This window comes from Bombus huntii, unplaced genomic scaffold (genome assembly GCF_024542735.1).
Source record: "Bombus huntii isolate Logan2020A unplaced genomic scaffold, iyBomHunt1.1 ctg00000059.1, whole genome shotgun sequence".
Classification (NCBI taxonomy): domain Eukaryota; kingdom Metazoa; phylum Arthropoda; class Insecta; order Hymenoptera; family Apidae; genus Bombus; species Bombus huntii.
Window position 1 is genome coordinate 1,000,137 of NW_026099320.1, and position 26,791 is coordinate 1,026,927.

General features: G+C 33.5%; 4 protein-coding genes and 1 long non-coding RNA gene across 16 annotated transcripts; 2 read left to right on the plus strand and 3 right to left on the minus strand.

Annotated features, from left to right (window-relative positions):
* Positions 1–1,042: 1,042 nt before the first annotated feature.
* Positions 1,043–2,887, minus strand: LOC126875871 (adrenodoxin-like protein 2, mitochondrial). Of its 4 annotated transcripts, none has more exons than XR_007693733.1 (5): positions 2,568–2,887; positions 2,247–2,437; positions 2,040–2,152; positions 1,640–1,875; positions 1,043–1,375 (listed from the first exon to the last, which is right to left on the minus strand). XR_007693733.1 is itself a non-coding variant. In XM_050638778.1 (4 exons), the coding sequence occupies exons 1-3, from the start codon at positions 2,714–2,716 to the stop codon at positions 1,685–1,687; spliced, it is 453 nt and encodes a 150-aa protein (XP_050494735.1). In that variant the 5' UTR covers positions 2,717–2,875; the 3' UTR covers positions 1,043–1,375; positions 1,640–1,684. The 4 variants fall into 4 exon arrangements, 1 of the variants encoding a protein (XP_050494735.1); XR_007693734.1 differs by having other exon boundaries at positions 2,301–2,437; positions 2,568–2,884; XR_007693735.1 differs by lacking the exon at positions 2,247–2,437 and having other exon boundaries at positions 2,568–2,614; positions 2,712–2,877.
* A 6,179-nt stretch (positions 2,888–9,066) lies between these two features.
* Positions 9,067–10,531, plus strand: LOC126875867 (survival motor neuron protein-like). 4 transcript variants are annotated; one of them, XM_050638769.1, is made up of 4 exons: positions 9,078–9,715; positions 9,787–10,084; positions 10,205–10,284; positions 10,353–10,531. In XM_050638769.1, the coding sequence occupies exons 2-4, from the start codon at positions 9,963–9,965 to the stop codon at positions 10,409–10,411; spliced, it is 261 nt and encodes an 86-aa protein (XP_050494726.1). In that variant the 5' UTR covers positions 9,078–9,715; positions 9,787–9,962; the 3' UTR covers positions 10,412–10,531. The 4 variants fall into 4 exon arrangements, with proteins under 4 accessions (XP_050494725.1, XP_050494726.1, XP_050494727.1 ...); XM_050638770.1 differs by having other exon boundaries at positions 9,078–9,399; XM_050638771.1 differs by having other exon boundaries at positions 9,078–9,399; positions 9,829–10,084.
* LOC126875856 (katanin p60 ATPase-containing subunit A-like 2) lies at positions 10,459–15,016 on the minus strand. Of its 6 annotated transcripts, XM_050638758.1 has the most exons (8): positions 14,119–15,016; positions 13,838–14,045; positions 13,504–13,693; positions 13,126–13,414; positions 12,781–12,982; positions 12,592–12,722; positions 12,197–12,396; positions 10,459–12,046 (listed from the first exon to the last, which is right to left on the minus strand). In XM_050638758.1, the coding sequence occupies exons 3-8, from the start codon at positions 13,584–13,586 to the stop codon at positions 11,686–11,688; spliced, it is 1,266 nt and encodes a 421-aa protein (XP_050494715.1). In that variant the 5' UTR covers positions 13,587–13,693; positions 13,838–14,045; positions 14,119–15,016; the 3' UTR covers positions 10,459–11,685. The 6 variants fall into 6 exon arrangements, with proteins under 6 accessions (XP_050494715.1, XP_050494712.1, XP_050494711.1 ...); XM_050638755.1 differs by lacking the exon at positions 13,838–14,045 and having other exon boundaries at positions 13,126–13,402; XM_050638754.1 differs by lacking the exon at positions 13,838–14,045 and having other exon boundaries at positions 13,126–13,405.
* Positions 12,846–15,637, plus strand: LOC126875885 (uncharacterized). The gene is made up of 2 exons (XR_007693741.1): positions 12,846–12,991; positions 15,010–15,637. It is a non-coding gene; the product is annotated as an uncharacterized LOC126875885 (long non-coding RNA).
* A 6,202-nt stretch (positions 15,638–21,839) lies between these two features.
* Positions 21,840–26,062, minus strand: LOC126875873 (omega-amidase NIT2-A-like). Its single transcript, XM_050638780.1, has 3 exons — positions 25,884–26,062; positions 25,315–25,483; positions 21,840–22,063 (listed from the first exon to the last, which is right to left on the minus strand). The coding sequence occupies exons 1-3, from the start codon at positions 25,965–25,967 to the stop codon at positions 22,032–22,034; spliced, it is 285 nt and encodes a 94-aa protein (XP_050494737.1). The 5' UTR covers positions 25,968–26,062; the 3' UTR covers positions 21,840–22,031.
* Positions 26,063–26,791: the final 729 nt, after the last annotated feature.

A 26,791-nucleotide genomic window follows, 5' to 3' on the forward strand; every position in this document is an offset into this window, starting at 1 on the left:
AATAGAATATTTTACACGTAACAAAATATACAAACGACAATACACAAGTTAAATTATTTGTTAGATCCATGTATAACATGCATAGTACAAAAGTGTTTTAGCTTTATGTACTGGTAATTATGAGAAATACCAACTTAATAGATGTATTTGGTATGTACCTAGTTAAGAAAACAATAAATTATTCTGAACAGATAAAGCGTTTAGTAGCTTGTGAAGTATGAATTTTCGAAAACGCAAGTATTTTATATCTAAGTAGTTAAGAAACGCGAGCAAGGGAAATCAAACAAAGGAACAAAGTTTTTTTGTTTAAAAATATTTAATTTGTTGTTCTATTATCCGAGGTTAGAAGCGATAATGTACAAAATCTGAATAAATAAGATTCTTCAATATTATTGAATTTTAGTTCTAGGGTAAAGTAATATATCCGCATATTTTATTTATATACAATATGTATAAATAATGATGTGATTTGACTAATTTTGTTAAAAGAATATTTGTACTTTTTACGTAAAACTTCAGTCTTTTACAAACTTTCTTGTAATTAATAAACCAGTAAACACAATATTAATAAAATCCATTAAAATTATAAACAAACTCATAAGTTTTAATTTTAGTCCTTAAAGGTTGAAATATTTTGCTCCAATGTCGAGACATTTGTTTTAATCCAAAACATTACTATACTGAATCGATAATGTTGCATGTGCCACGAAAATGATGATAGTGTCAGATAACTTGTTGTGAAACGAAAAAGCATTGCATGTACATTTCTGTTGTTTTGTTGACCATGAGTTTGATGATCTTTTAAACTTGCCCATAGCTAAGAAATCAAACAGTATATCTAAACGAAATTAATTTCAAATTATTTTTTAGGTTCTAAGCTTTTATCTAATCTTTCAGAAGTTGCAAAATTTATTCCACAAGAGTCTTTTTTATCATAACCAAGTACACATCTTAAAACCATTTAAGTCTTCCTTAGTAATTTCTTCTTATCTTTAATAGTAACGAAAATAATTTAGATGAACGTTTTAAAATTGACACCCTGTATATTAAAAATAAAAGATATATTTTCTTCATAATTGGATAGGCTTTTTACAATGGCAATGTACAAATATCAAAATTGCAATTATACTATAACATATGTATATATATAAGCTTCACATTTAAACACAAGATTCTTTATTATATTTTTTTAATACCAATATTTTAATAATTATAACAAGGGTTTTTTAACAAGAGATGTATAACATTGTATACAAATTTTCAAAAACCTATAGATAATTTCAGTTATGCTCTTGCATCATTAATTGTTGATGGAACTCTTACCTCAATTCCATCTAGTTCCTTAGACATTACTATTTGACAGCTTAGCCGTGACCTGAAATTAAATATTATATAACTGAATATGTCAATAAATATATTTATTGCTATACAAATTAATACTAATACACAATAAGATTTCTATTTATCCATTTGAAAATCAACATTGTAAATATGCTAATTCCAACATAGATTTGTAATGATTATAGGGTCATAAATAAAAAACTATGAAAATTTATTATAATTTCAGTTTCGTAGTATTCAGAGATAGCGATTTGAAATTCTACATTGAGATGCAGATTTCGAAATACCCAATACTAACCTGTTTTTACATAAATTTAAATAGAAAAATTCACTTTATAAAATATTAAAAGGTAATAGAATTAATAATGTGAATGATTTGATACTGATTATTATGAACTAACGTATCTGTTAATTCATATGCTAAATCCAACATGTCTAATTCTTCATCTGTTGGTTTGTCAGGAAGTGCATCATAAACTTCTTTCGAAAATATTAAATGGCACGTACTACAAGTTAATGTTCCTTCACAAGCACCTATATCAATTATATTTTAAGATTACAACATACTTATATAATAAAGTATCAAAAGTTAAAAATAATAAGAATATTAAACTTGATAAAAATGAAAATTTTCAAATATTTTCTACCTCAAAATTATTTATTTTAAATTAAGTAAATTATGCTTCTTTAAAACATACCATATCCATCTAAATCAATTTCATTATTTACTACTATGTCTAATATAGTATCTCCAACTTTCCCTTTTGCTTTGATTCTCTCTCCACTTGCTTTAACAAACGTTATATTTACTCTGAAAATAATATTTATGAAAGATAAAAATTATCTCAATATAATTATTTTCTTTATTTTTTGTGTTTCTTCAATTAATCTTCTCTTAATTATACCTTAATTATATGTATCACTTATGATAATAGAAATAATTTAAAAATAAGATATACTTGTCTTAATAATACATAAATAAAATTCGTATATCATATATTTATAACAGTGTTATATTTTTAGTTGTTCACTGTCAATGTTGTTCTTATTAATACTATTCTATTAATACTATGTTATTTTTCTAGATGTTATACTCCTACAAAGAGAAAAATTTCTTAGACATTATTATTAGCATTATTATTTTGACACCAATTTTATATTGGAAGGCAAGTACTGAAATTCTATTAAAAAAAGAAGGAAAGCACAAGAAAATTTGTATCACTTACTCTTGTTTTTCTGAAAGTGGTTGCGTGGTCGATATTCCTCTTGTTGCCTGCAAAAAGGGCAACGTTGTGTTGCTTGTATATTTTGAATAATTTGATGCAATACCGAGAATTGATCTCGAAAATTTTTGTAATTGATTTACTAACGCCATTCCACTGTCATAAATATCATGAGTATGGGACACCCTGACCGAACACCAGATAAGTATTGCGGAAAATATCAATTGTAGATCAATTGTACTTTGTACAAAAACTTCCACGGCATTCTTCGGCTGCTATACTGGGACGTTCCTTTACTGTGATAGGTTATAAAACGATTCCTAACACAAGTGACGTATCTCTACCGGACACGTGCTCTTCGGGCCACACGTTTTATGATACAAGACCAGCAAAATGATCAATGTGTAATTTTACATATCTTACATTTTTTCCAAATGAAATATTGTTTTTATTAAACGTTTAAAACCTCAGGCAACATTTATTTCATCTGATTTCAGTTTTACAAATATATATCTATAATACATATCTGTATAAATTACGGTCTGGTTATATCAAACAGGGACCGACACTCGCTAGGGAAAACTGCCCAAAAATTGAATCGTAAAAACCAATATGAAAGACAACAAATTTCTCGTTCTGCGGAACAAATAGAAATGAGCAGAGTATCTTTATCTTTATCTGAGACATTCAAAGCGTATCACGCATACGCTAAACCTGAAGAAAACTTTCTTGTCTTCCATGTTCATTTTTCCCTTTCCATTTCCGAACGGTTTCTTCTATATTTATTTATATGTTCGTGATTGATGCTATTGACAACATACAACTAAGGGGAAATACGAATAGTAATAGATAGATGTATAATTCATTATGCAATTTTATAGAATTAAATCTTATTTATCTTCAGATATAAAAACTATATTTACCAGCTGAAACACTAACGCATATGCAGTATAATATAATCTACTTAACAATCTCGTTTTAGTTATAATATGTGATTAATTCTTTTGCTATTTCGCTATAAACAGTTTCTTGTGCATACAATATTTTTTTATAGTATTCTAATATATTGTTAGATATTGTAAAGAAAGTAAAGTACAGTTATTGAAGTTTGGGAACATTCAATGTTAACCTTGCTTCAAAAAATAATCTTTAGAATGTATGGGGAATAGATTTTTAGTATTATAGTTGGTATAATGTCATCATTGTTTACAATGTGTTAGAGTTAAAGAAATGAGACAAATTAATATTTCAGAAGCAAATTCAATATTTAAATGATGTTATTTTAAAATGGCAGATGATATGAATGTTCTTTTTATACGAGGAAATGGAAACGTATGTATGGTAATGGAAACGTAATGGTTTTAACATTATTTTAGTACAAGATCTTAGCATAATAGTAATTAACAGTATCCACTACCTTTTAGTCAATTTTTGAAAAATGACATATATGATAATTTGCAATAGTTTGATAATAAAATACTTGTATCAATATTAATAACGTATAATTTGCTATCTCAAAAGGATACAGACTCAGCCAATGATAATGTTTGGGATGATAGTGCATTAATAGAAGCATATGATAAAGCAATATATTTAGCAAAAGAAGAAGTTATCAAGCGAATGGGAATGGATGTTGGAAATTCTCAACCGAAAGAAAACCTACAAAATCTTAAGCAGCCTAAACACGCAAGTAAATTACACAAGGTTGTGATTTTGATAGAATATTACAAATTTGATACAGAATATTATTAAATATATTGATTAAGAAGCAAATTATTTTATTTTGCTATTTACTTATATTTATTTGTATACACATCTTCTCTCTATAGAAATGGATCATAGGAGCACCTTATCGTGCAATATACTCAGAGGATGGAGAAACTTATGAAGCTATAATATCAAAAATTTACGAAAACAATGGCACGTGTTGAAGTGGTTACCACTTCTAAGAAAACTCTACATCTGGTCTTTTTTAGTTTTCTCAAGCACTGAAGCCATCGACAGCGTGTAGACAAAAGACTGCGACGAAGTCAGGCCATAAACAGTAGACAGGCGACGTTGGCTTCGGGGTTTTTCAGTTATTAGGTAACACAGCTAGCGTGCGGATCTGGACCAGCTCAAATTGTATTTTTACTTATTACACTTCTATTTAAATATATTTTCTACCTTACAATTTATCCACGTGTTTTCTCTGTTTACACACCGAATAACCTCAACAGGTTATGGGCCCAGGGCTGTAAATTGCAAGGTAGCAACGTGAAATGAATAAATTGTTAAAGTGTTGTGCTTAGTAAAATAAGGGATAGTGCTAAAATGGAATCAGCAAGTGCGAAGGTCGAGATGTTACGCGGCGAAGAAAATTGGCTCCAGTGGCGTTTTGTTATGCGTACACTTTTGGAGGAAGATGACGACCTGATCAACGTGTGTGAAGAGAATTTGTGTCATCCAGGTAACAGCGCGGAGAAAGAAATCGCTCGTGGAAGATTTTTGAAAGCAGATCGATTAGCGAGAAAATTAATCGTGACCTCAGTAGGAAAGAAACCGTTGGATCTTCTTTTATGTTGCACGACAGCACATGAAATGTGGAAAAAGCTGAATACAGTATATGACATGAAGTCGGATGAGAATTTAAATATGGTCCAGAAGCAGTTCTTCGATTTTAAATGGGAAGAATCTGAAAATGTCTCTTACAACCTATCAAAGTTGGAACTCATAGCGGCGAAGATGAAAGTCCTTGGGAGTGAAATTGGCGAGAAAATGCTGATAACACGCATTTTATCGGTGTTATCAAACAAATTCGATCATTTTCACAGTGCGTGGGATTCCGTGGAAGAAGAAAAGAAGACCTTAGACAGGCTTAGTACCAGGCTGATGACGGAAGAAATTAGATGGAAGAAAGACGACCAGGAAACATCGGTGGCACTGGTAACAAAAGGTAATAATTATAAAAGGGAACAGCAGAAGCAGTCAAGTAAACGTGAATACGAGAAACAAGGACCAAGTTGCTTTAACTGTGGAAAAGTTGGCCATCTAAAGAAGGATTGCTTTAGATGCTTTATATGCAAAAGGAAAGGCCACACTAGCAAAAACTGTTTTAAAAATAACAAAAGAAGCAACAATAGAGACAACCAGGAACCTAGAAACCAAAATCGGGATCACAGCGGAATTGGTCTATTAGGAAGTACCTCAGCGATACAAACGGCAAACGCTGATGTTTGGATAATCGACTCAGGAGCTACGGATCACATGACAGGACGACGGGAATGGTTCAGCGTTTTCGAAGAATTCGATAACACGGTGAAAATAGAGATCGGCGATGGTCCGTTCATGGATGCGTGCGGCAAAGGAAAAATCAGAGTAGAGACTTTTGTGGACGGCAAATGGGTAACATGTACAATGAACGATGTTCTATACGTACCAGGTATGAAAAGAAATCTGTTTTCGATTAGATCTGTCGCAAGAAGAGGCATAGATTTTTGTATTTCAAAGGAAGGGACCAATTGCATATTTTTACAAAATCAGAAAATAATAGCAAGAGGTTCTGTTATCGGAAATTTGTATAAAGTAGATATGCGAGTTATCATACCGTCAGTTTGTAATTTTAGCAATAGAGCGGAGTCAAACGCGGACACATTGCAGTTATGGCACGAACGGCTATGTCATCAGAACATCAGACATGTTAAAGAATTCTTAAAGAATTCAAATATGAAAGTTGTAGAGGACAATAACTTTTTCTGTGAAGGTTGCGCGTACGGGAAACAGCATAGATCGAGTTTTCACGAGAAAATCAATCGGGCGACTAAACCTCGCGAAATTATTTATACGGATGTATGTGGACCTATGAAAGTCGAGTCATTAGGCAAGAAACTGTATTTTCTGACATTTAAAGATGATTTTTCAAAATTCACAAAGATTTACTTCTTACGACGTAAGTCAGAAGTAATTGAAAAACTAAAAACCTTTTGCCTAGAAGTTGAAAATCAATTTAAGGATAAAATTAAAGAAATTCATAGTGATGGAGGGAAAGAATTCCAAAATAAAGAAGTCAAAGAATTTTTAAGAAGTCAGGGAATTAGACACACGATTAACGTCCCATACACTCCTGAACAGAATGGTGTCGCAGAAAGGGAAAATAGAACAATAGTAGAGGCAGGTCGGTCGATGCTATATTCGAAACCAAATCTACCGCTGTTCTTATGGGCCGAAGCCATGAACACAGCAGTACATGTCATAAATAAGACGAGGCCGACAAGACAAGATAAGAAAACACCATATGAACTGTGGTACGGGAAACCGCCGAATTTAGAAAAGTTTAGGGTTTTCGGTACTGAGTGCTTTGCTCACATACCTGCGGAGAAAAGGACAAAACTTGACAAAAAGGCTAACAAAGGATATTTGGTAGGCTATTAGATGACGGACGAGGGTATCGAGTGTACGTGCCAACAGTAAAAAATGTAATATTAAGCCGTGACGTAATATTTAAGCCTGAACTAGAAAATGCGAAATTCGTAAAATTAAGTTTACCGAAAATTGTCGAGCGCGAAGATGTGAGTGCGCAGAGCGATAGAGCATGTACGTATGAAAGTGCAGAGAGTGAACATGAAAAACAACCTCATGGAACTAGCGACAATATGAGACAATTGAGAGATAGAGATAAGATCAAACGAACCGATTTTTATGGTTACCCAGTAACGTACGTGGCGGAAAAATTACCGGTGGATTTTAACGAAGCGATGAGATCCGAAAAGAAAGAGTTATGGGAAACAGCTATGAATGATGAAATGAAATCGCACCATGAAAATAAGACGTGGATATTTGTAGAAAAACCTAAAGATCAGAAGGTACTTAGCAATAGGTGGGTTTTAACGATAAAGCTAAATCCGGACAACTCGGAACGATACAAAGCGCGACTTGTAATAAGAGGGTGTTCACAGAAAGAAGGCATAGATTATAAGGAAACATATAGTCCCGTTGCTCGGTTTGACACAATTAGATTAATGCTCAGTATTGCAGCCAAAAATAATTTACACCTCGGACAGTTCGACATTAAAACCGCATTCTTATATGGAAGTCTGAAAGAAGATATTTATATGAAACAACCTAAAGGTTATGATGATGGTACAAATCGGGTTTGTAAATTGCTAAAAAGCCTATATGGCTTAAAGCAGTCTCCAAGATGTTGGACGGAACGTTTCACAAAATTTATCTCGAACTTAAAATTTTATCAGAGTAACGCAGATCCTTGTTTTTATATTTATACAGAAGACGACAAATTAATGTTGATGACCATATACGTAGACGATGGACTGGTAGCAGCTTCAGACGAATCTTTAATTGATAAATTCTTCGATGATTTAAATAAAGAATTCAAAATTACGAGTTCGAAAGAAGTAAAGAGTTTTCTTGGACTTGAAATTAATAGATTAGAAGATGGTTCAATATTCATTCATCAGAGTAGGTATATCGAAAACATATTGGAAAAATTTAATATGAATGAGGCAAACAGTGTTTCTACACCTATCGAGACTAATTGGAACGAAAGTAACATAGGCGATAATGATTGTAACGCACCATACAGAGAAGCCGTAGGGAACTTAATGTTTTTACAAACCGTAAGTAGGCCAGATATTAGTTTTGCAATAAATATAGCGGCGAGACACTTAGAGAATCCAAACCAGTATCAATGGAAATTAGTCAAACGAATTTTGCGCTACATAAAAGGGACCGCAGACATGGGACTCTTATATACAAAAGCAGGCAGTCTCGAAACCTTTAGCGACGCTGACTATGCAGGCGACAAAGAAACAAAAAAGTCGACATCAGGCGTTGTATGTAAGTATGCGAATGCGGCCATCACATGGCAATGTAAGCGACAACAATGTATAGCTTTATCTACGACCGAAGCTGAATATGTCAGTGCAGCCTCAGGAGCGAAAGAAATTATGTGGCTAAAGAAAATATTTCTTGAATGTAAATTAGAGATCCTTAAGTATATGCTATGTGTAGACAATACTAGTGCCGTGAAATTAATTAAGAATCCAGAATTCCATCAAAGAAGTAAGCATATTGACGTAAGATATCATTTTTTGCGAGATTTATACAATAGAGGCGAAATTGATATAACGTATGTAACAAGCGAAGAGCAATTGGCGGATATATGTACAAAGGCATTGCCAAAACCGAGATTTGAATATTTAAGGAAAAAGTTAGGTTTGAAAAGTAAAAAAGATATTAAGATGTAATTGTTTGTAAACATGTAGAGTTTTTAGGGAGGGTGTCGAAGTGATTATTACTTCTCAAACAAAAAGAGGAAAAACTCTACATGATCTGTTTAGTCTTCTAGTTTTTTTTTTTTGTGTAATAAATTAATTTGTATGGAAAAGAGAAAGGCGGCTGGCAAATGTACTTGAGAAGGCATTGACAAATTAATTTTCAGATATTTACGACAAGAGTTAGAAAATATTAAGAGATAATTTGTAAATTTGAGATAATTGTTTGTAGGGATGTAGAGTTTTAGGGAGGGTGTTGAAGTTCACTTCTAAGAAAACTCTACATCTGGTCTTTTTTAGTTTTCTCAAGCACTGAAGCCATCGACAGCGTGTAGACAAAAGACTGCGACGAAGTCAGGCCATAAACAGTAGACAGGCGACGTTGGCTTCGGGGTTTTTCAGTTATTAGGTAACACAGCTAGCGTGCGGATCTGGACCAGCTCAAATTGTATTTTTACTTATTACACTTCTATTTAAATATATTTTCTACCTTACAATTTATCCACGTGTTTTCTCTGTTTACACACCGAATAACCTCAACAGCACGTGTGTTGTAAAATTTGTAGGTAATACCTTTAGCATGATGGTTATGTCAATTAAGAAATGTACTAAAAATACATATATATATGAAGTAAAGGCTTTCGCATAGTCTATCACAGTGTCATTCAGCAGGTCCTTAACTGGGCAGGAGTACCTGTCAATGTCTATGGGGAGACCCGTGGGATATAGGGTCATGAACCATAAACATGCATGTTACTTATTGTTCATTATTAGCTGCTTGGAATATAATTCTCCTCATTAGACGAGTGATTATTACTACATATATCAAGGCAAACATTTATACATATACATTTATGCACGGGAAATTCTAATACATTGCCTGTAAGGACAGTAACCGAATGGCACTCAGTCATTCTATTAAATGACAAAAATTTCTTTTACTCTGTGTTTAGGCTATGGTAATACACAGAAAGTCGAGTTGAGTTCTCTTTTAGAATCAGAAGGTTTGCAAAGTCAAATAGGACAACAAAAGAAAGCTTTGGAAGAGAAATTCAATGAAGAGAACGATGAGACTTGTGAGACTAATTTTTCTACAAATGTAAATTCGAAAAAATATAATGTAGAAAAAATGGATTGTGACTCTGAAGAAGCAAATGCGTATAAACATCACTTCATACCGGGACCATCTTTCAATTCGATGACTGATATAATGCCACCTGCACCTCCTTTACCACCACAATTAATGGCCAAGTAAGTACAATTTAAAAATTCTAATGGAATGCTGAATACTTCTAATATTAATAAGTAATTTGGAATAAGTTTAACATTTTATTTGGAAAAAAAATACGAAATTTTAATAAAATGTACTAGATTACCAGATAATGATACAGACGCACTTTCAAGTATGTTGATGTCATGGTATATTAGTGGTTGCATGGTATATTACACAGGTAATTATTTCATATAAGTATTTTATTGTATATTAAATTTTCAATGGACTATGTTATTTCTTTTGTAGGTTATTACCATGGTTTGAAACAAGCAAGAAACAATCAAGAGAACAGGAAGAACTGTTGATTATATCAATTTTTTCAATAACAATATAACAATAATATAAGATATAATAAAATATAAAACTCATTGTATTTATTTACTTCAATTATTTGAAATAAAGAACAGCTTTATTTTCATATAAGACTTTAAGACTTTTTTAAAAATAATTACTAAGATAAGAAAACATAAAAAACATATTTTTGATAAAATACACTCACATATATATGTCGGGTTATCATTAGGATTTAAGGCGCGTAATGATCCTTCGTTTGAATTAGCCATTGTTTTACGAAACAGAGAATATATTTACGCGAATAAACAAGGTTTTACAAAATATTATGAATAATGAGTTTAATAAATAATAAGATTAACAAACGATAAGTTTAACTAATAATTAGATTAAAGATTAATAAGTTTAACGAACAATAAGAGGAACGAATAATATGTCTTACGAATAATGAATTTAACGTATAATGAGATTAACGATTGATAAGTTTCACGAATAATGAATTTAATTAACGCTATTAACAATGTTCCGGGGTTCAAACGAATCCACGGTCAACAGGATAACTCTTTACTATGTGTAGAATAATTTTAAACACAAACTACAATTGCTGAGACACTCGGTAAATTGCTCGATGTATCACTTTCCAAGGTGATCACACGAATGAATATCTGATGAAAATCTTTTTCGCTATACGATTGCATTTGTTTGTTATATGCTCGCTGGAAACATCGAGAAGGTTCCAATCGTTGTTGCTAGGCAATTTCTGTCAAAAGTTTGTTGTATACTCTTTGGAAACATCGAGAAAGATTCAAACGCCGTTACTAGGCAGTTTCTGTCTGGAGATTGATTCCTAATACAACGTGTGTCCCATTATATCGACATCTCTAAAGTACAATTCTATGTGATTTCTAGGGAGAACAATACAACCGATCCACACCTTCGTCAGGCAAAACGTTTATTCCGTGACCGTGGCTACGTTCGGCGACCAGTTGTCACCTCGAACCCACTTTCGCTTTCACAAATATCAAACAATTACAAATGACAATTGCTTAATTACAGTTATGATAAAATCTAGGCTAAAGCATTAGAAGGCTTCCTCAAAATTGCAAAGGGAAGGCTCCGGTTTTCCTTTCATCTCCGACATATATAATACAAGGATATAATACAACCGAACATTTTAAACTTAGCCTATAGCGCGCGCGCGCACACACATGCACACACATACGAATGATTTCTCGAACGATAATCCATTTATTTATATTTTTCAATATCTGTCCTTACGATTGCGTATTTATTTGTTCCACGTATCATATTTATCTATTTGCATAACTGTAGGTGACATTTTTTTTAACAATTTTGCTAATATTTCATAACTTTTTAATTCATATTTCAAAGTGGTAACAGGTGTTTCTTTCTTTTCAAGTCTCCTCCATATCGGGCTTATTTCTAGTAGCCACGCTTGCTTACAAAGCAATTTTATATCTGCACAAGAATATCTTTCAGTACATTTTACTATGTGGTTTACAATATCTGTATTTTCTAATAAGTGGTTGCTAAGGTATAATTTGAATATACCAAGTCGAGCAACTTCATTGGGTAATGATACGTATATTTGCTTTTCGAGACGCCTGAGTAAAGCTGCATCAATGCCCCTAATAACATATTTACAATAAATATTATCGTTCTATTATACTAATAATAATGAAGGAATACTTCAAACAACACAATAACATATTTGGAATTTGGAGAAATATTACGATATTTTCTACTTAGAAAACATTGAAATAACGTGATATACGTACCAAGGGGAATTAGTTGTAGCCAGAAGAACTACATTAGAATTCTCATTAGACACTAATCCATCCAATCTAGAAAGAAGTTCTGATCTGAATCTCTTTGCAGGTTCAGACAATATACAGTCTCCTTTATTTGTGGCGATCCAGCCAATCTCGTCGATAAAAATAATTGTAGGCGAATGACTATAGGCAAGTTCAAATAAAACCTGTTCAGTTTAACAAATGTATTATTCATTAAATATTATATTCGAAATTCCTTAAATTCATTGCCTCATCACGAATACGATATCATTTCGTTTTCCAAACAACTATTCTATTTATATATAAATGACGAAAAATAAAATCAAATCTTTTTATACCTAGAATCTCTCCTTCATAGACAAAGGAACAAAGAAACTTACATAGACAAAGCAACTTACACGTATATACTTCTCGGAATCGCCTCTCCATTTGCTGACCAATGAGCTGGCAGTTATGTTAAAAAAGGTGCAATGGCATTCTGTCGCGACTGCCTTCGCTAACTTCGTTTTCCCTGTTTTGTATATTTCTTGTAAACACGTACAGAAATGAAAAGAATACGAGTATCTTACCTGTACCAGGTGGGCCGTACAGCAAAATACCTTTCCAGGGGGAAAACGGGCCATCAAAAAAGATAGGATACTTAAGGGGATACACAACGGCCTCCTTAACAGCGGTTTTACATTCCTCTAGGCCTATAACGTCATCCCAATGTACATTTAATTTGTTTACTATGATCTCCTGTGACGATACAAAGATAAAATGGCGTCTTCTCTATATTAAGTAAGTGTTACGTAATTTGATATTTGAAGCGTTACTGAAATCACGTCATCGTCGATATACGTTGGACGGTTTATCGACGGGAATTTTATCGTTTAAAAGCTTTACGATACGTATATTAATCGAAAATAACTTACGCATGAGATGTCCTCAGCAATCTTTCGTAATTCCGGATTATCTGAATAAAGCTTTTCAACGCATTTCAATATCTTCGATTGCATGGATTGTTCCATTGGGACGTTAAATAGCTCTTCTGATGAACGTCCATCATTCTCATTGGGGAATATTGACGTCACTGTCATTGCGAGATTAATATGATTCGTATTGTCATCAGTTATCTTCTGCTGTAGATTCGTCTCTTTCACAGGCTCACTTCTCGCTTGTTTACTAACAGATTTGGCTTTTGTCTCAATACTTCTACAAACACTGGATCATATTGTAATACGATACGTTGAATACGATACGTTGAATACGTTGAATACCGTTTAATATCGTTAAATAATTTAAATTCTTACGTTTTGCTTGCATTTGTCACTTCCCTCGTCATTTCCCTTCCAGTTATTTTCTTACACAATATGGGATATTTTTGAAATTTCATCTTGTAATAATTTTCATACTCTGCAACGATAATTTCCAAATCGATGTTGTCGCAAACCCGATGTTCGGGAGATAGACGAGCTTCCCGGAATAATACATCGCTAACGTCTATATACATAAAAAAAATGTAGTTTTTAATTAATTATAGTTTTTAACTAATTAAAAATATTTTTCGCAATGACTGAACACTATAAGATAACCATCAAACAACTGTTTTATCTCTAGGTAAGACAGGCAAAAGAATGTATTTACTATATAAATCCTCGAAGATAATTTCTTGTCTTCTGCTTTTTAATTTCCAATTTTTAGATGGATAAGAATAATTTGAATTTATACTTCATATATTTGTTTATAACTAGTTAATCTACATAATCGATTGAGTTATTCTTAACTACTGAATTACCGATGTCGAATTTTCAAATTTGGTTTCGCCTTCTCTCTCCATGATGTCCACTGATTTCTATTTCGATTGGTCACTGACACTATTCAAAAGAATTGGAACTAGGAATATATTTTAATTATAATATACTCACCCATTGTGTTCCAAATAATCACATACAAGGTGTAATATGTTCCGATGACGTTCCGAAATACGACTCTCCTCCTAATATAATTATTTTTTCATTACAATAATATAAGGTTTTTCATGTAATTTTTTGTTACATTTGCGAATTCAACGAGTTACACATGATTTTTCATGAAACACGAACGTTAAAAATATTTGATACAGCCTAATTATAAAAATTGTTAGAAGCAAAAGTCATAGATACTATGTGCGAGTATCGCATGAAACGAACAGCTATTAAGAGAACTGCAGCAATATTACAAATCAAATAACAAAACACACTCGTCTGTGACGTGGAAATTCTAAAATCTAAAATCTAGAATATTCCTTACCTTTTTTCGCAGATTATAAAATATCTTATTCATACTACCTTGCATCGATAAATCACCGTTCATAGTGACACTTTCAAATCGCCTATCGTTTCTCAATGCATACGAGAATTTCCGTTTATTGCTTTAAAAACAACCCGTCCATTGCGTTTCTCTTAAAAAATTCTTTCAACTCTGTTGAAAACCGAGCATCAAACAAGAGACAAACGATTTGTTGTCATGGAAATGTTTGGTTCACACATAAGCAACGCACAAATATAATGATAGAATGGCTGAGTGTGTGTACTGTATAGTAAGATGGATGCAACATGGAAATAGAAAGAGAACACCATGTATAGATACTTCCTGTCCTTGTTTAATCAGGCATGCACACTAGTGGACACTGACGCTGCTCGTATACCGCTGTTACATATTTCCTGTACAAGTGCGCGTCATTAGACAAGGACGGAACATCCTCTCTCTACTTCTCTATCGCGTTTTTAGTTCGCTCACGAGCTCTGTACTTATATCTATTACATTTCCACCATAAGCAGCGGCCGTGCAGTGACTTACAAAAGTTCCGAACGGTTCCATCCTGGGCGGACGGTTAATTGCGTTCGGTACTTCGAGGCAGGAAGGTGAGTACAGAATCGCTCCTCTTAGTACTCTTATTAGAAGTGTTATCATCGAATATAAGTTTTTTCAATAAATTCTTATCGTTTTACAATCTTTCTAGAATACAATGACGTCAGCAATCGATCATTTTCGCGAATTTATTGTAAAATAATTGGGGGAATATCTGGAGTTCTTTATCGGTTTCGACTGTAAAATCAGCAACTATTCGAATTTTTCATTCATAATTGTGACATTTTCGACTCTTCCGTTGCCAAGACTCTCTTGAGAGATTTTTGGCACGTTCCATCACCCTTGTTAAACGAGTGCACATTGGTGGATATATTGATTTTAAAAACCAATACGTGTACGAGATTTATTATCTCACTGGGACAAAGAAATCCGTTTTATTCGCGAATTTTCCGTGTTTCTTCTTAATTTTCGTGAGTGTCTGGCGCGGAGCATTATTTGAATGAACTTTTCATCGTTCAGATTATATTTCGTTTAAAAAGATTGAAATTGATGTCGAGAAGAAATGAAACAAGGTGCTCGGGCATTCTTTCGTTTCCCGGGGAAAGAGAAATATGAAAAAAAACGGTCGTTCTTCCTTCTGCCATTTTCGTCCATTACCAAAATGGCATGACCCAAGTGTCCCGGGCCGTGAATCAATCAAGCGAATTTTGAATAATTTTTGAATAATATCCAGTTAATAATTTGTGAAACAAATTAATTTCATTTTATTGTTGGAAACAAATTAGTTGGATTTTTCTTTCTTTAGCAGTTTTTGCCAGAGTTGACCTGACGTGCTACTTCAGTTTCCATCTTCGCTTCTTGAAACTTCCAACGTCCTTGGTGTTGGAGTCTCCTTGCCCAGGTGAGTACATAGCTTCTAGATACTCGTCGCTGTTCATCCTTACGAGCCTCTCGAGCTTTAGTTGTCAATTGTTATCGTTAAAGGAAGAGAAGCTCGCGACAGATGTTATCAAACAAATCGTTTATTCTCGAAAAGTTCGAACTTGTTCGTTGCGTTTGAATATATATGGACGGACGCCATTTTTCATGACATCATCATGATTTGTCATGTCGTGAGTATAGCTTCTGACTACCATATGTTTGTGATTTATGTGAAATTTGACCACTATACCGTGATAGAATAATATTTCCAATGAATTATAAATATTTTACATTGTGAATTATAAATATTTGTTACAAATTATATCGTACTTGAGATGAAAATGAACCATATATCTGCTTATGGAATATGAGGTAGTAAATCATTCGAAACATAATAACGATTAATTAAGCACATATACAATAACGTTTACGAATGAATATTGCGAATTATTGTATGGCTTTAATGCGGTATTTAATGTTTTGATTGCGGTCTTTGAAATGGTATCATAGGTGCTGATATAATATCGCGCGAAAAAGGAAAGACCAGTGGTTAATATTGCAGGTGCACCAGTGCGTTGCGCTCGTCGAGGGTGGTTTTGACGCTGGTGCCGAGGAAAGGCGCAGAACGTGTTCGATCGACCCGCGAACGTAGCCTGTGCTCATACTGCGACAGAGTTCGTTTCAGTTAGGCTCAGTCGCTGTTTGTCCGTCGACAGCGTATAGTCGCGTCGGCCTACGATTCCTTTTTTCTTCTTGTTTCTTGCGAACTCTCTCGCAACAGCCGTTCTATACGTACGCCGCCAGTATATCGCGTGATCATCGTTCCCGTTGCTCCCCTTACCCTCTCACGTCCTTCGAAGAAGACCTCCCTTTGGTTTTTCCTTGTTTGGAGGGAATTCATCGCTCGGACACATGGACTGCGAAGTACGAGGGTATTCCAATTTTTTAATATATAAATTTAGTTTCCTCTATGGTGTTAGAGAACATAATGCGAGCATTTTATGATATAACGAATATATTCGTATATATTTTAGTTTATTCATTCGTCAAATTTCCCTAGTAGGCCGGCCTGCAGCTCACATGCAGCACTTAGTAAAAATTTGTTTTGTTAGAGGTTGGCCATTCTTCTTGCTATAAAAATATCGTGAAGTCATATCATATGATAAAGCACCTTCTGAAAGCTAGATGCTCGATAACGAGCCTAATGATTCTCGGTAGTTTGTAATGTCAAGCTTTGAATTGGCGAGATCGCTTTGCTGTCAAACCGCCGTCCAGCGGCGACCACATTCTTTAACCACGTTCAAGGGGTATATCACGCTACAGAAACCATCAAAGGGTTTGCAAGTTAGTTGCCTTTTAGAAGTGGGGCAGTTGGTTGTTACATGTCATCCGTAGTTGCTGGCTGTTCTCCTTAGTCGCCATACATCGTAGAGACGACGGTTATAGTCGCCAGTTGTCCTTGCTAATGGTTGCTTGTTGTCGCTAGTTAGTTCTCGTTATCGTTATGTATTCCATCAATCACGCGAAATTTAACGTATGGGATTTTATTCTTCTTTATTCTTTCTGTAGGGAGATTTTTTAAGACGAGGAAAATATAGAATATTTCAAGACGACGGTAAGGTTTGAATTTAAGTAACTATTTTATGATACAACAAAGTGGAAAAACGATTTAATTTTATAAAGTTTAAGGTAATTTTTTAAAAAACTTCGAATTTAAAAGATTCAAATAGATATCTTAAACGTAATTAAACCCTCCATATCGTAAGAAATTAAATGAAATTGCGCAAGAAAGTTAATACATTTAATGTATTATTTTAAACATTTATTTAAAAACATTTATTTAAAATTTAAGTGTAGGCGTTGACGCGCGCGCGCCATTCGAAGCATTTGTCAGTTCGTTACATCTGCGGTAAAAGTTGTAACTACGAAGAAGCTTAACATATGGTGCGTCTCAAGACGACAGTAAAAAGTATTAAGAGATTTTTCGAGATTTTTTCTTTTAAGTTTCCAAGTACTTTTTCTATTTAACTTCTTTTTTTTGCATTTTCTCACAATATTCGATAAATAGAGACGAAATATGACAGTTCTTAGTTCGGGGATTTATTGGTTCGAAAGTTACTTCAAAAGTGTTTCTGGAGTTTGTGCGGTTAATACTTTTAAACTACTGAGTACGACTTATTCCGTATGGCTGGACAAATCTTTGTTGATACTGTAAGCGTAACTGGTCCGGATATTGTCTTGTGGAGATAGAAAAATACACGAAGTATTGATTGAACTACATATTTTTTTAATTCTTTTTTAATTCTTTTAGTTCTTCATATATTGATAATAGAACGATATTCCGCTACTTTGAGCACAATATAGTAATGTTTAAATAAATAATAAAATTTACGCATTTCGTCTTCATGCGTCGATAAGAAAATGCAAAAAAAGTTAAATAAAGATGATGCGTAGATGCGAAGTTTAGTCAGCAATAATATTTAAAACCTCTAAAATATATAGTACACATTTATTTGCAAATAAGCTCAATGAAATTAAACTGTAACTGTGTTTCCAATAATGTCTTCGATGTATTGCTCGCCATTATGTCGGATTAACAACTCTAAGTGATCGACCTTAATCACTAAATGGCGGCCGTGATTCAGTGGTATAGCTTTACATATGACGGACATCGCAGGCGCTTATAAGACGTCTGTTGTGAAACGTTTCCAATAGCACCGTTTATGTGATAGTGGAATCTGAATATATATATATATCGCTGAAATATATATCGCTTATCACTTGAGTCTGACACGATCGTTTTTAAATAGAATCACAATTTTTTATTCTTTACAAAATCAGTCTATAAAGATTATGTGCAAATAAAATAGATAAATAGATAAATGGTTGTACAAACTTATAAAACAGATATTACAAGTATATCTAAATAAATGATATATTTATAAATTGTAATATTTGATCTAAAGTTTAAATAAATAAAAGAGATACTCGTGACTTACAATAAAAGTATTTTTTTTCAATTTTTAAACAAAGCAAAAGTGGATAACAATTTTTCAAAATGTAAAAATCAACACAATGGTTGGTTTCTTTAATTAATCAATAACGTTTAAAGTTAATTAATGTCCAGAGTGGTTTGTACATTTTGTATTTCGCCGTATTTCAACGTTCGATATGTAAATAGAACTTGATGCCTGAAATATCGAAAAAATAATTAAATCCGATCGTTCTGTCGAATTTGCAAATTGTATACTCGTGTAAAATCGAGTGCGCTTGTGTATGCTGATACGAAATGTGGTAGTATATTTTTCTTTTTTCGATTATCGTTATCACTTTTTGTGTGGAAAAATTAATTCCGTGAAATGGAAGTGCAATCAATACGGTTTATCACGAAATAATAGCACAACGACGGTACATATTGGTATTGACGTCAGCTTCACAAAATTTCTCGAGTATCGCGGTCGACTATTTGGGTTAAGAATTCATTTTCAAGGTTCTACAAGCACGAGTATCTTATGGATATGAAATTTTCAGTGTACATTTTAATAACCATATTTCATATTGCATGCTGCGGTCCAAGAAAAATCCGCAGTTAATATTCTGCTAATCCCTGCTGCTTTTAAAGACCATAAGTAAGGTCCGTAAGGTCGTCCGTAAGGTTTAAAAGATTTCGAGTAGATTTGTATTACGTATTTTATCTTCTAATTTTTAAAGAAAGGGTCGTGTTTAATTAATTGAAAATGACGAAACTGTAATGGGACATTATTATCAAATATTAAACGTGGTTCCATTGGGTACTTTTATGGTCTTTGCGAGATATATATGCATTATATGTTGCTATTAGCAACGCGTAGCGATGAACGATGGAGAGCAGTACCTTCGTTATCTCGTCTCGGCTGTGTACATATCAGTAATGCACAGTACTCGTACTAAATATCTTACAAATTCCATACAGATTTTCAGATTAGTTTCGAATAATACCAACACGACCATGATAGTCACAGTACAGTATTAAATAGTGCCACTATGCATAATACACTCCTAAAATGTTTCTACAAATATATTTGTCCGAATATTTTTGTCAGCTACTATATCCTAACCAGGATTTATTAAACAATATATAGATTTAAAAAAGAATATATAACGACATTACTTGTTTAGGCTAGATTGGTTTAACTTGTATAGTTTTAATAACTGTGTAAGATCAAACAAGAACTTATCGTTAGTTTGGCGAGATTTGATTACACGAAGCAACATAATTGCTTTGAAACTCAGGACAGAAAACAATGTCAACCGGTAGACGCGTTTGTCTGGTGAACGTGTAACGCGTGAATAATAGATAGCGACAATCACGCGAACGCTAGTTACAGCTGACTTGGCTTACATTGTAGCATTCAAACTAGAGTATACGAGCCGTAAGCGCTATTGAAAGTTCAAAGGCCGACTAGTGAGCTTCATCCTATCTCATTTTTTAATCAGGCGATGGATCGACGAATCGTATTGATTTCGAGGATTATTATAGTTCTGTGGCAATTTTAAAGCGTGGTTTGTCTAATCTTGTCTCGTTAGCTACAGACTCTTTGGCGAGCAGCCTGAAACTTGATCCAGTTTCGAGAAAATGAAAAATTCGTTTCTTCTCTTTGCTTCCCTGTTCCCTCTTTCCTCCTTTTTCCCTTTTTACATCGCGTTAAGACCCGTTAAATAATATTGACTGCCGTGGACGCTGGCTGAGAAGTGCACTTTATAACTAGCTTTAAAATCGCTGACGTCGATGAGGACAAAGGTAAGTTAGAGGGTCATTTATCTGAGCTGGTGTTATTCGACCTGAACTCTGCAGCTTTTCAGAGCTTCTTTCGTTTTTCTTTTAAGAGCAGAGATGTTAACTGGTCTTTTGTTACGTGTAAGAAGTATGTACTAAAGCTTATTTAGCACCAATTGGTTGCTCAAAGTCGAGATATACATACCTATATTATATTAATACGTTACAGAAGATTACGCGTTAGTTAGCTTATGAGAATTTATAGTGTGTCACAGATCACAAAAGCAGAATGACTACTTTTTCATAAACGATATATGTATATGAATTGAAAGTTTAACTATTACGCCACATACTTCTCTCGATAAACGTCGTCGAGTGCATATTGTTAAAGAATATTAGCCATTTGAATTAAATAGTTTCGAAGATACTAATGCTTCTGTGAAGTTTTTGCAGGCTGTTAATTTTTTATTGAGATACTACAAATTTTGAATAACTTCGATTAGAAATAAAAATCACATTACATTAACGCGTAGAATGTAACGTAACGTAGATAATGTAAATATAAATTATATTACAAGGAAATAATACGGGTAAGTAATGTGAAACATTCTGGTTAAAATTGCATCCTTTGAAGGCTAGGACACACAGTACTTACGAAGTAGATTAAGTACCAAATGGGGTACTTAAGAAAATTCATGTTGTCATTGTTTAATAAACATCTTCAGCTAATAGCTTTCTGCAAAAGCTGGTTTAAGTTATGCTAGCTTATTCCTTATTAATTGCAATTATATTGTTCGTATCTCCTAGAGGATTAACAATCCATTTTTATAATGGATAATAAAAGTAAATTCCTATTAGGTTGTCCCAAGTTTCTTTCGTTTTATAAAGAAATGACAGATGCACAACATATTTTGTTTTATGTTATTCTATATTATTTTACATTAAATTGGAAAAAGGTGGATCACACGTAATTCAATAAAATAATATAAAACGAAAAATGTTGTACATCTATTACTATCTTATAAAACGAAAGAAACTTTTAAAACAACCTAATATTTCTCTACTACGACGCTTTTACAGTGCTAAAATATCTGATAAAAATGTTAAGAAATTCTAATATTGATTTAAGCGTATCGATTTATCTGCTCTTCATATTTAATCAAACAGAAATTGTTAATTATGATTTCCACTTAAAAGCGGATTGCATATTATGAGGATAAATTATCAAATTCATCTCTAATATAGACATTAGAGAATCATTCATAGCCGCAATCCTGTTTACCGCTAACATTCCTGGTACTCAATAATTCATTAGGTGACTGCTTTAGCCGCACAGAATACACCTACAAATAATTAATCGCGATTAATATTCCATCGACTTTTGAAAATCCCTCATGTGATCTATTTCATGCGATGAGAATACGTATAAATTGAGATTGCGATCGACCATCCTCAGTCGGATAAATCGAGTGATTCAAATTATAACACAAAAAAAAGTTAAAACTAGTTATATTATCTTATTCAATTTTTATGTATTATTTGGCGGAAGAAACTTTGGTAATTGGTAAGTAAAGTTCACCTCCTTAATGTTAATGATTTTAATATGTTATTAAGCTCAAAGTTCTAAGGAATTTTCTATATATACATATACATATACATAACTGTATGCGTATATGTATAATATACGTATAACAACCAAAGTTCAGCTCTCAAGTGTACGCAAAACTTTTATGTTCATTTTACGCTCTACCAGTATGTTTCATGAATTTGTTTGCTAACAGTATCGAAATAAATAACAAGCAGAGGACGAGCTATTCATGAATTGTTTTGCCAGCGTGTACGCTCCCAATATTTTCTATTTGAGAAAACATACTTGTTGCTATTGCAACTACAAATATTTTTACAGTCGACGCTTTTGCCGTGAATCATTGGCTAACATGTAAAATCGAGAAAAAACATGGTTTATTGTGATGGAAATGTGGAAAACCGCAAAACCGATATAGAAGGGAAAATAAAGGAAAGGAAGATAGATAAGTAGAAGCTTGGGGTCAAGTTTAATTCACTGAAACCGAGCTGCTTGTATTATCACAAAACAAAATTGCCAGTACGTCATTTCCGTACTCTCGTCCTCGCGAAAATGGTTTCGCTTGTTAAGGAAAAACGAAGAGACAGGGAAGAGAGGAAAAAGCAGACGGAGAGCGCTTTTAAAAAGCTGGCGAACCGTGTGTTACCACAACGAGACACGCGATGCTATTTGTCGCTTTAAATTGTGCCGCAACTCGTTTTTGAGATCTTTGCCAGGGGCGCGTTAAAACATGCTGAAAATATATTTCTGGCTTTTCTGGGGTTTAACTGAAATATGACAAATAACGTTGTAAAACATATGTACTTATGACTTACAGAGTAATTGAGTGTACAAAATATATAGTATACAAAATAGCCAGCGATTTAGGGCTTTAAAAGATCAAAAGGAAAGAAAAGGAAAGAAAAGAAGAAAGATAATATATTGTGGCAGTCTAAGTCGATCTAAGAAAATAGATAAAGGGAGGGAGGGGCAAAGCTAGTTAATCTGGAAAGAATCCAAGCGTCAATTTCAAGCATTTACAGAGAATCAAGCGGGCTGGTTAAAGTCGTGAGTTGAGCAATTATCCCGCGTTAGGTTCAATCAGGTTAGTCCCACGCGAAATTGATCCAACCATGCGAAAACGAGTGTATTCTGATTTCTGTCGCAGATACTTCTGGCTAGTGCAGTACCTACACGGTGGTTGTTGAAATAGCCGCTTCTCATCTATTTTCCGCAGCACGGACATCATCCTTTGATCCCTTACGACTAACGAAGTTTTCGAAGATGTACGGCAGTTTGAGATTCTACTTGAAAATGATCATGATTGCGGTCTGTGTGCCGTGTGCTCTTCTTTCTGTCCTTCCGTTAAAAACTGGTAAGTTGATACTGATTAATTATGCCATCGAAACCATATATAATGGCTACAAAAATGCCGCTAATATAATATTCCTTCTTTCTTGTATCTTCTTTCTTGTATCTTCTTTCTTGTATATATATCTTGTATATATATCTTTCTTATATATATATATATATATATATATATATATATATATATATATATATATATATATATATATATATATATGACTGATATGAATTTCTTTCGGTCTCGAATGCGTTAAAAGAGAGCGCAAAGAAGTCGAAATTACTTATTGTAATTAGTAAAACGACCTGAGAGGCAGACAGATACAAGAAAGAAGGAATATTATATTAGCGGCATTTTTGTAGCCATTATATAGGGTTTCGATCGCATAATTAATCAGTATCAACTTACCAGTCTTTAACGGAAGGACAAAAAGAAGAGCAGACGACACACAGACCGCAATCATGATCATTTTCAAGTAGAATCTCAAACTGCCGTACATCTTAGAAAACTTCGTTAGTCGTAAGGGATCAAAGGATGATGTCCGCGCTAGGGAAAATAGATGAGAAGCGGCTATTTCAACAACCACCGTGTAGGTACTGCACTAGCCAGAAGTATCTGCGACAGAAATCAGAATACACTCGTTTTCGCATGGTTGGATCAATTTCGCGTGGGACTAACCTGATTGAACCTAACGCGGGATAATTGCTCAACTCACGACTTTAACCAGCCCGCTTGATTCTCTGTAAATGCTTGAAATTGACGCTTGGATTCTTTCCAGATTAACTAGCTTTGCCCCTCCCTCCCTTTATCTATTTTCTTAGATCGACTTAGACTGCCACAATATATTATCTTTCTTCTTTTCTTTCCTTTTCTTTCCTTTTGATCTTTTAAAGCCCTAAATCGCTGGCTATTTTGTATACTATATATTTTGTACACTCAATTACTCTGTAAGTCATAAGTACATATGTTTTACAACGTTATTTGTCATATTTCAGTTAAACCCCAGAAAAGCCAGAAATATATTTTCAGCATGTTTTAACGCGCCCCTGGCAAAGATCTCAAAAACGAGTTGCGGCACAATTTAAAGCGACAAATAGCATCGCGTGTCTCGTTGTGGTAACACACGGTTCGCCAGTTTTTTTTTTTTTTTTTTTTTGATATCGGTGACTGCCATATTCTCTTGAGTTTCCAAATCGTAAAGAATCTTTCCCCAGGGATTGGTCAACTGTGTATGTCCCCATGCGACGTAACTTGCTTAAGGAACACGAGCCGGTGATATGCAGGCAACGTATAATTGATTATCATTCGCTCTGAAACGCTGAAGTAATGACCAGTGCAGTGGTCCAGTGGTCATATTGAATGCCGCTGGATATATCAGCATTTGGCAACCTAACCCAGAGAAGCAGGAAATATGAAGCTACCGAATACCAATTAACTTCGTAGTTGCACGGTTCACATTCCATCATTTCTGAATATGCGAGGACAGTCCTCTTATTGTGCTTTTAATTCTTTTATTTGTTTCATTTTCAGCAAATATACTGGTTTTTTTAAATTAAGCTTCTGTTTATACAGAGTTACAGATTATATTAATTTTATATAGAATATATTTAAGAAAGATATTTAATTTTTTGCTAGTTAAGTATTGATCGATTAAGTTACTGTACCTTTGTTCCGATAAATGCGTGCCATTTCCTCGAATCTAATATCATAGCAAATGCCAATACCTATTTTGCAGCCCTTCACATCGAACGTCGTTAGGGAGTTACCAGGACTGAGTGAATCACTCTCTCGAAAAGTAATCTTATTAGGAATGTCGATGTCGAATAGATGTACCTAATAACATAAAAATGTAGTCGCTAATTCTATTGCTGCAACTTTTGTAATTTAATATCAAAGTTACCAACTCCTAAACTTTAATTATTTTTTATTTAATAACTGACAGCGTTTTTATCACTTTCTTTTATTAAAAAATCTTATCATTTAATAATGTTTAAAAAGGAGAAAAAATAAGTATAATAATATTTTAAGTATTTGAAAAATTTATACAACACAAACACATTACAACAAAAATGGGCGTTTCCCGTATCATAACGTATTTTATAAACCGTAAATTATAGAATTGGTTATAGTATACGTATGTACATATGTATATTCCTAAATTATTCCTAGATAGAGTCACTTTCTTCGCCCCAATATTTTCAAATTCAAAGCCATAAAGGAATATATTACTTACCTTTCGGTGTTTTGCTATCAAAGTTCCATCGGGACCCCAAATAGTACAGGTATTGTACAATTTATCGCCCTCTATTTCAGGCATCGTACCACCAACTACATAGATGTTGTTTTCTTTAGCTGCGTTCGATGAAGCAACGCTCGTTTCACCATCAGGAATACTCTCGGCGTATTTTGGAAAGTACTCTGCGTTGCAATATTTCAATTAATGAAATGTCTTTTGTTCCAACCATAAATTAAATTGAAATGTTTGTCAGTTTTTTATTTTTTAAATTATTAAAATAACTAAGTTTTATATTTCGACTTAATTAAATATGCAATTACTTAGCTAATAGTATATATAATAAATTGTTTCTACAGGTTCAAAATGAAAAATGAATATTTAGAAATATTTAATTACGACAATGCTATTTGTGTTAGCATCAGTGGCTTGTTACTCAACGACTTTGCTAGTACTTTTTCAAACATAAAGTTAGTTTTCAATTAACACTTATACTAGAGGCGGAATTATAAATGCAAAATAATTGATAATACTAATTTATAAGTACCTAATTATTAGTATCTTCAAAAATATATTTATACAAAAATCACGATAATCATGAAAATGGGGAAATCCTATATTCTCGAATCAATTCACAATTTATTTTGTATATTAATTAGATTCCGCGCTCATCAGTACGTACTCACTGGCGAGATCGAGAAAATGTATCGGCAATTCCTCGTACGACCAGAGGATCGGAAATATCAAAGGATATTATGGCGCAGCGCGAGTGGAGAAACAGAAACATATGAGCTTAACACCGTAATACTCTTATCATAGAAATAGAAGCAGTCCTCAATTCCCGCCCGCTAACTCCTATCTCCACCGATCCAAATGATCTCCTAGCCCTCACTCCCGGACATTTCCTC

What these genes read in the sequence shown, in the direction of transcription:
- LOC126875871 (XM_050638778.1), bottom strand. Translation starts at nt 2,716, where the DNA reads ATGGCGTTAGTAAATCAATTACAAAAATTTTCGAGATCAATTCTCGGT. An exon ending in CCACTTTCAGAAAAACAAGA is followed by an intron (nt 2,153 to 2,567) that starts GTAAGTGATACA and finishes TATTATTTTCAG; the next exon opens with AGTAAATATAACGTTTGTTA. An exon ending in AATTGATTTAGATGGATATG is followed by an intron (nt 1,876 to 2,039) that starts GTATGTTTTAAA and finishes TAATTGATATAG; the next exon opens with GTGCTTGTGAAGGAACATTA.
- LOC126875867 (XM_050638768.1), top strand. Translation starts at nt 9,756, where the DNA reads ATGACAAAAATTTCTTTTACTCTGTGTTTAGGCTATGGTAATACACAG. An exon ending in CCACCACAATTAATGGCCAA is followed by an intron (nt 10,085 to 10,204) that starts GTAAGTACAATT and finishes AAAATGTACTAG; the next exon opens with ATTACCAGATAATGATACAG. An exon ending in TTGCATGGTATATTACACAG is followed by an intron (nt 10,285 to 10,352) that starts GTAATTATTTCA and finishes TTTCTTTTGTAG; the next exon opens with GTTATTACCATGGTTTGAAA.
- LOC126875856 (XM_050638753.1), bottom strand. An exon ending in GTACGGCCCACCTGGTACAG is followed by an intron (nt 12,723 to 12,780) that starts GTAAGATACTCG and finishes TATACAAAACAG; the next exon opens with GGAAAACGAAGTTAGCGAAG. An exon ending in GTGTAAGTTGCTTTGTCTAT is followed by an intron (nt 12,397 to 12,591) that starts GTAAGTTTCTTT and finishes TAAACTGAACAG; the next exon opens with GTTTTATTTGAACTTGCCTA.
- LOC126875873 (XM_050638780.1), bottom strand. Translation starts at nt 25,967, where the DNA reads ATGCCTGAAATAGAGGGCGATAAATTGTACAATACCTGTACTATTTGG. An exon ending in TGATAGCAAAACACCGAAAG is followed by an intron (nt 25,484 to 25,883) that starts GTAAGTAATATA and finishes TTATGTTATTAG; the next exon opens with GTACATCTATTCGACATCGA. An exon ending in ACGCATTTATCGGAACAAAG is followed by an intron (nt 22,064 to 25,314) that starts GTACAGTAACTT and finishes AATTATTTGTAG; the next exon opens with GTGTATTCTGTGCGGCTAAA.